Source organism: Furipterus horrens, unplaced genomic scaffold (assembly GCF_987537825.1).
Source record: "Furipterus horrens unplaced genomic scaffold, mFurHor1.1.pri manual_scaffold_8, whole genome shotgun sequence".
Lineage (NCBI taxonomy): Eukaryota > Metazoa > Chordata > Mammalia > Chiroptera > Furipteridae > Furipterus > Furipterus horrens.
This window is the reverse complement of record NW_028327178.1, coordinates 107,859,422-107,867,366: the sequence shown is the minus strand read 5'-3', so window position 1 is coordinate 107,867,366 and position 7,945 is coordinate 107,859,422. Positions and strand designations below refer to the sequence as shown.

Genomic DNA, 7,945 nt, shown 5'->3' with positions numbered 1-7,945 from the left:
CTCTCTCCTCTCCTGTCCTCTCTGTGGATGGCACCGAGAAAACTCAGAAGAGCGTGTGGACAAAAGCCTGTGAGTCTGGCTCCAATGTCATTCTTGCAGGAGCCCAATGCCCAGACCCAAGTTTTTGTCACAAAGCTCATTTTAAACTTTCCCATTCCGGTTACGCAAGACCCACCTTTAAAGGTTTCTAGACCCTAACTAGTGGTTAATTCAGGAAACCACAGGGTGGCGCCCTGTGCTCTCTGGGTGACATTCCCTGGCCACACCTCCCCATCAGAGCCCTTTGCGCTCCCCTCCACCCTCCAATTCACCCACAACGTCCCCATGTTCTTCTGAGGGCATTTGAATCACAAGGTGTTTTCCCAAAGGGCCCTCTCTTCTTGGTGGCTCAAGATTTTTAAAAACCAAGCGAACAAATCCATCTTTCTATAAAAGTTTATTTTGCAATTTTCCAAGAAGTGTTAAGAGACAAATTGAAATTTGGCAAAGGTAAGAACAACAGTATATAAAAATAATTTAAACACACATATTAATAATAAAGCGACATTTCCAGCAACAACTAGTAGGTAATCTTGCCCGAGATTTTTCCGAGGTATTAAATACATTTTAGATAATAGCACACAAACGCACGTGCACGAACACACCACACACACACACTCGTATATACAGCTCAAGTACTTTTTTTCCTGTGCATTACAGCTACTAACTTATATAACTACAGTGAAAAATGACATGTCTGAGTGCCCTTCAGACTGAACAGATGTGCACTGAATCGTGAATTTTGGTGACGTGCTAAGGTTCCCTCCCCCATCTCCTTGGTCTCTAGCCTGTGCCCTGTGGTCTTATCGGAACGATTAAGGCGTGTCTTTCAGGTCTGCTCATCGGCGTGGTCATTGCGGTGTGGCAGGCAGCGTCAGCTCAGGGAACTCCACTCTCTCGAGCTCCCGGTCCGCCTGCCAGACTGGAAAGGGGGTGATCGGAAGGGTGAGGCTCTGGGCCTGGTTACATCTGGCTGACTCTCTGCTTCAGGGCCAGGATCTGCCTCTCGATTTCGTAGGGCAGGTCGGCGTTCACCTGCTCCTGCAGGTATGCCTGGATGTCTGCCGCCTCCTTCTCCCAGAACTCCTTGGAGATGTCAAAGAGCTCCTTCGTGTTGATGTCTCCCAGGCCTTTCAGATTCAGGGAGCCCTCCCTGGGGATGTAGCCGATGGGGGTGAGCTGGGCGCCGCCTTCCCCGTTGATCCGGTTGAACATCCATTCCAGCACCCGGATGTTCTCTCCAAACCCAGGCCACAGGAACTTGCCGTCCTTGTCCTTCCGGAACCAGTTGACATGGAAGATCTTGGGCAGCTTGGCTGCGGGGCGCTGGGCCATGCTGAGCCAGTGGGCCAGGTATTTGCCGAAGTTGTAGCCGAAGAAGGGCCGCATGGCGAAGGGGTCGTGCATGATGACTTTGCCTGTCAATGGAGAGGGGACCCTGTTGGTAAATGATGCTCTCTGCGGACAGTGTTGACATGGCTATTGTCGACATGAGCATGCTAGGCTTCCTCTCTCTGTACGCAGACGAAGAGAGAGATACAGATGCAAAGAGAGAGAGAGACAGAGAGACAGACAGAGACAGATGGACAGAGACAGAGCTGTGCCAGTCACCAATCTTTGGGGTTTCAGACTAACTCGGATTTACCTTTGTGTTCGGCGGCCGCTGTGGCCTCGGACCTCATGGCCGCCCCGACGAACACCCCATGCTGCCAGCTGAGAGCTTCGTAGACGAGGGGGACACCTTAACAGGAAAGAAGAAATGATCCTTCAAGGCTCTGACACTCCGGCGCTTCGGCCGGCGCCGTCACCTCTTACAACGGAAAGACACAGAAGCAGAAGAGCGTCTTTCTAATTCCGCCACATCTTTGTCCTCAGAGCCAAAGGGCAGGAAAGCATCTGAGTTCTACCACCCGGCTGCACAGCCAAGAGGAAGGTGGGTAAAGCTACATTAGATCGGGGGTCCAGAAAGGCTCCCGGCAGCCGGAAGGGGAGCTTCTACCACACATCCGAGCTCGCCCCTCATCCTGGATGCCTGGGAAGGAAGCTCGGTGTCCAGCACCCTCTGACAAGGACGTGGACAAGGAGCGATTTCACAGACCCTCCCAGCCTGGATGGGGGGACTCACCAGCAGGTCGGCGCCCTCCAAAGATGATGCCCTCGATGGGCACCCCCTCCGGATCCTCCCAGGCAGGGTCAATGATGGGGCACTGGCTGGCGGGGGTGCAGAACCGCGAGTTGGGGTGGGCACAAGGTTCCCCTACAACAGGCAGAGAAGAGACACCCTGAGCACCTGGCCCAAACACAGGGCGCCCACAAGCTGGAGCATCGGGGCCTCAGGGGGCGCTTACCATCCTCGGGGGTCCACTCCTTGTTCTTCCATGAGGTGAGCTTGACACCGGGGGCCAGCGGCTGGTCGATGCCCTCCCAGTAAACGCCCCCGTCGCTGGTCTGGGCCACGTTGGTGAAGATGGTGTTCTTCTGGATGACCTTGATGGCGTTGGGGTTAGTCTTCACAGAGGTTCCAGGGGCGACACCGAAAAACCCGTTTTCTGGGTTGATGGCCCTTAAGTTGCCTGGAAAGTTTTAAACCCGAGAAGTAGAGGTGAACACGGAGCAAAGCGTGTCCTCTGACCCCCCCTCCACGCTCATGTCTGTGCCAAGTTCCCAGATCTAGTCTCCCCTCCTCCTTGGCACATAACTCTCTTTTCTCATCCAAGCCACTCTCTTTCCAGCCCTTTCCTCCACATCAGTTTCCCACCAGAACTGGTTTAACCCAAGTATTATGTAAACAGCCACATAGGGTCCCGTTTCAATCCAGGTGGGATCTTGAGAAGAAGAATGCTTACATAGGACGCATATTTCTGAGACTTCCCAAGGCCTACAATACCTAAATTAAAAACCCAAATAGCCTGAACTCGGGGGCACTTGACATGTCTGCAAAAGCCTCATATTCCCTAAGACCCCATGACTATCGGCACCCGCGGGGCCTCTGAGGGTCACCTTGCTGGTCGAACTTCATCCAGGCGATGTCATCCCCGACACACTCGATTTTCCAGCCCGGGAGGCTGGGGTTCATCATGGCCAGGTTGGTCTTCCCGCAAGCGCTGGGGAAGGCAGCAGCGAAGTACTTCTTCTGGCCCTGCGGGCTGGTGATGCCCAGGATCTGCAGAGGCAAGAGTCCTCTTTCAGCTCTTCCTTCCAGTCAGGGGTCACTGCTCTGGCCTCAGACTGTGCCTAGGAGCCCCTCAAGCTGGGGTGTGGGGGTTCCCCACATCTCTTTCTTCAGGTATCAAAACAAATGTTTTGGATGATGCTCAAAACATCTCTATGGGCCTGGTGGGGTTTGAAGTCCTTCAAAAAGGGACACCCACGAGTGCATTCACAGTTTGGGGTGGAATTTCTGAATCTGTCCTCGGGCAGTGCTGGCTCTCGCCGGGTGGGTGCTGGAATGCCATACGCCTTTGCCAGGCGCGGCCCCCGCCCGGCTCCCACGCCTGCCCACTCAGAGTTCCCTGCGGCTTACCAGCATGTGCTCGGCCAGCCATCCTTCCTCCTTGGCTAGCCGGCTGGCCATCCTGAGGGCAAAGCACTTCTTCCCGAGCAGCGAGTTCCCGCCGTACCCACTCCCAAAGGAGATGATCTCCCGGCGGTCGGGCAGGTGGGCGATGAGCGTCAGCTCTGGGTTACAGGCCCAGTTGTTCACCAAAGGCTCTGCCGGGGAAGACACAGCCCCCGTCAGCGCGGCGGGACCCCGCCTGGCGTCCCCGGAGGACAGGCCCGGGGTTTAAGGCTAAGCTGGCTTTAAAGAATTCTAGCTTTGGATTTTGAAATGATGTACTTACTCTTTAACGGCAGGGGGCACCCCACGGAATGGAGGCACTTGACGAATTCCCCGTCGCCCAGAGCTTCCAGGACAGGTGTCCCCATTCTTGTCATGATGCGCATGCTGGCCACCACGTAGGGCGAGTCTGTCAGCTCGATGCCCGTCTTGGACAGAGGCGAGCCCAGGGGCCCCATGCTGAACGGGATGACGTACATGGTGCGCCCTGCGGGGCCAGGCAGATGGGGGTGCTGGTGAGAAAGGACCTGGGACTCTCGGCGACCAACCCTGTTTTCTCTGGGGGACACCACACCCTGCTTGCCACCAGCTCCCAGTTTACATGAGTCCCCAGAAAGTTAACAGAATGCCAAAACAGAAGAGTGTCTGCAAACATGCAGTTTGGCTGCCACCACGCATGCAAATCGTCTCTGTGTTCCTAGGAGACGGCATGTAAACCTAACCCTGAGCTGTATGTTTTTAATATGTTGCCAATTTCAGGTATAGAATTTAAAGATCTCGGAGGCCACGGGAGCTTCCCTGACTGTGCCAACGACTGTGAGGACAGACATGCCGATACAAGGCTGGCGGATATTTTGCCCTTACCCTTCATGCACCCCGGGAATCGGGCATTGAACGCCTTCTTAAAGTCCTCCTCCGACATCCAGCGGCCCAGCTGGCTGGGGCCATTCTTGGGGATGGGCACCGTATCTCTTTGCTCTTGGGTGATGATGACCGTCTTGCTTTCGATTCTGGCCACGTCTCTGGGGTCAGTGAGAGCCAGCCAGCTGCCAAAATCAAAAACACACAGATTAGGATCGGAGAGGGAAGGCACCTGTGTGCTGGATGCCCTCAGCCAAGCGTCGGCTCGGAAGGGACCCGTTTATTCATTGTTGTGTCCTCCCCCCACCCCCCACCTAGCAGGGGCCGAGAAGGCACCCTGACGGTGCTCTATGGACAAGGACAGCCACACCGGCTGAGACGTGGTCAAGGAGACTTTTACCAGGCTGTGAGCCAGTCTGTGATGGCAGGGATGGTCTGACTTCCGTGCCTACCCAGGATCTAGTTTGCAAAAGCATGTGTCCGTCTCTGCTGTCTCGTTGAAGACGTGGGCTCTCCCAAATGTTATTAAACTGAAGTCTGTATGGTTCTGGCCATTACATAGTTTCTCCAGGGTCTACAGCCGCTCCCCCCAGAGACCTTCATCCACCTCTCTCCACACTCACCAGTTGTCGTACTTCTTCAGCCTCCTGATGGTCCCCGCTTCCTCCATCTGCTGGAGCAGCCGCCGGTTCTCCTCCTCGGAGCCGTCGCAGATGTGGATGTGGTCGGGCTGGCACAGCCCGGCGCTGCTCTCCACGAACTCCCGCACCGCCTGGGGCAGGCTATCCAGGGAGCCCTGGACGACCTTGGCTGAGCAGTTGAGACCGTTTTGCAGCTGAGGAGGCATTTCTGCAGAGCTGTGCTGAGGGCCCCAGACACTGATGTTCCCTGAAACAGAAAGTGCGGGAACCAGCGCCTCCGGTGAGCGCCGCGTGCTGTGCTGGGCCACACACCCCCGGAGGGTGGTAGCTGGGAGGAAAAAAGGACTCGGGTTGGTGTTATCTCCGGGGTTGTTAGTGCTGTAAACGCAGAAGCCTGGCCTACCTTCCTTCTCTCTGGGCGATCTCGATCAGAGACCCAAGGCTTGCGGTGGGGTTCTTCCCGCTGGTGAGCGTGCTTTCGCTGTGGGAAGGCCGCGTCTGGTGTCTGGTGGGCAAGCCACCTGGCTTTATTTGCCCTGGAGAAGAAAGGTCCCGCCCCTTGGCCCCACCCGGGAGGCTCGTCCCTGACGTCAGGGGCAGGTCTCTGGATCGCAGCCACAGCGGCGCTTCGGACCGGCTCCCCACAATGAACCCCAGGGAGATAAACTCTGAGAGGCCTCCGACCCCTCGACCGTCCCCAGGAGGTCCTTACACAACTTTGGATTGACTAAACTTTGACCCAGCTCCCTGCTGATGCAAAACACACGGGTGGGAGGGGCCGGGGGCTAGCGGGCGGGAGCCGCTCCCGGACTTCGAGTGTGTCCGGGGCACAAGCTGGCAGCACATTGTGTGTGCTGATGGCAGCTGGTTGGCAGGACACCCCACTGGTAGGTGTCAGCCCACGGTGACAAGCCCCAGGGAGGGAGGTGCCCAAATGCTGGCCAACGGGTGACTTATTGGCAGAGGTCTGACCTAACTGGGGACGAATCACCCCATTGAGTTTTCACTGTGTGCTCTGACCCCAAACACAAGGGCAGGGATTTCTGTCCGTTTTGTTCATTTTCTATAGGTACAGTGCCTGGCACGCAGCAGGCACAGAACGACCGGAAGGTGAACGTTGTGCTTTGCATCAGCTGACTCATGAGCAGCCTCTGAGTTGGAATGAACAACTCTACATCCAGATGAGGAAACTGAGGCACAGAGAGGCAGAGCAGCTTACTCCCAGCTCCCTGGCCGGGGGGGCATCAGGGCGAGGGCTGCAGGGCGAGCTGGGCTCTGGAGCCCTTGTGAGATGCTGTTGCCCCTTCTGGAACCTTCTGTGTGTTCTCCAAGTAGTTCTGGGCTGGGTGCAGTGACTCCTGGCACCGGCGGTCACTTTTCATTGCCCTCGCGAGTCCGAGCATCTGGGGAGCGGAGCGGGGCAGGGCTTGGCCCTTTTGCTTGGTTATCCTTGAGCAACGAGACCTTTATAACAGCGCTTTTTAAAAATGTGCTTTCCAAGCTGCTGGAGCTTCCGTCCAGTTCGGTGAACCATGGAGTGGTTGCTGGTGTTTCGAGAGAACTGGGTAAGGAGTCAGGAGCTGCGGGCCAGGCCCTGACTCCCCACAGCCAACCCGATGGCTCAGGGGGACCCCATCCCACCAACGAGACTGGGTGGGGGCTCGCCTGCCTGCCCCCGGCGTGTGTGCTAAGTCTGTGGGGGCGTCTGTGTGGAGCTGGGCAGACAGAACGCACTGGGAATGACAGTCTCAGACCAGGGGCATTTAGGGGACTGTCCCGGAGGGCTCCCTTCTCACTACAGCACTGTGTACACACACCCCCACCTTCCGCCAAAACCATCCACCCGTGGCCCACTTATTCAGATTTTTATTCAACCAATGGAATCTTTCACTAGCAATACAATGTGAGCTGTTTCGTCTAGTTTTAAATTAGTTCCCATTTAGGTCCCTAGAATTCATTATCAGTAGCATCATCAGTCACATACAAGTGTGTGTCCTGTCTAAATACAACCATGATGTAATAATGCTGTGTGGCTGAGGGTCTTTCTTAGCAGGTGACATCAGTGAAATTAGCCAGCCCAATGCATGACCATAAAGACACAACATGGCCCTGGCCAGGATGCTCGGTGGTTTGGAGCATTGTTCTGCTCACCAAAAGGCTGTGGGTTCGATCCCAGGTCAGGAAGCATACGGGAGGCAACTGATCAATGTTTCTCTCTCACATTGATGTTCCCCTCTCTCTCTCTCTCTCTCTCTCTTTCTCCCTTGCTCTCTCTCTAAAATCAATAAATATATCCTTCCTTAGGTAAGTATAAAAAAGAAAAAAGACATGCATTCACACCCCATGTTCATTTAGCTGATGAAGCTGTAACAGGTTTGATTCCCTCCGGGAGGACATAGACTGAACACAAAAATGTGAAACCAGAACTCATTTGCAGTTCTAAACACTAGTCATAAATCCAAAGTGTTTACGTCCCGGGTCTTCTAGGACAGAAACAACAAGTTCGATTAAAGTAGGAGCGGTGAGTCTCCCCAAATGTCCTCAGTGCCGTAGGGAACAGAGCCATCAGCGAGGCAGCCTGGAAGCTTGGGCGGGGCCCTCGGAGACTCCAGAGGTGTGAGCAGGCGGGGCATGGGGGTGGGGAACAGCTGTGTTCTAGGTAAGCGATGGAGAATAGAACCTTGAACTTGGAAGGGTTCTGAGGAAGTTTGTGACGCACACTGATGTTTCTTGGGTACCTGGTGACCAGTGAAAAAGCAGAAATTCACAGACGGTAAACAGATGGTCTGAAGACCATCAATACCAGCGCTTGGAGTTCCCGCAGGGTCAAGGTGGGTAGTTTCCA

The 7,945-nt window shown here is 55.2% G+C and overlaps 1 protein-coding gene across 1 annotated transcript; it reads right to left on the bottom strand.

Moving 5' to 3' along the window:
• Positions 1-421: 421 nt before the first annotated feature.
• PCK1 (phosphoenolpyruvate carboxykinase 1) lies at positions 422-5,609 on the bottom strand. The gene is made up of 10 exons (XM_090286598.1): positions 5,504-5,609; positions 5,083-5,347; positions 4,463-4,644; positions 3,882-4,085; positions 3,563-3,750; positions 3,040-3,202; positions 2,388-2,612; positions 2,165-2,296; positions 1,685-1,780; positions 422-1,457 (listed from the first exon to the last, which is right to left on the bottom strand). Exons 2-10 carry the CDS (start codon positions 5,304-5,306, stop codon positions 1,003-1,005), a joined length of 1,869 nt encoding a protein of 622 aa, XP_090142724.1. The 5' UTR covers positions 5,307-5,347; positions 5,504-5,609; the 3' UTR covers positions 422-1,002.
• Between the last annotated feature and the right edge of the window lie 2,336 nt (positions 5,610-7,945).

Bases quoted from the DNA above. Each gene is read 5' to 3' on its own strand.
- PCK1 (XM_090286598.1), bottom strand. From the start codon at position 5,306: ATGCCTCCTCAGCTGCAAAACGGTCTCAACTGCTCAGCCAAGGTCGTC. The intron at 4,086-4,462 runs GTAAGGGCAAAA...CTGGCCCCGCAG, and splicing joins ATTCCCGGGGTGCATGAAGG to GGCGCACCATGTACGTCATC. The intron at 2,297-2,387 runs GTAAGCGCCCCC...TGCCTGTTGTAG, and splicing joins GGAGTGGACCCCCGAGGATG to GGGAACCTTGTGCCCACCCC.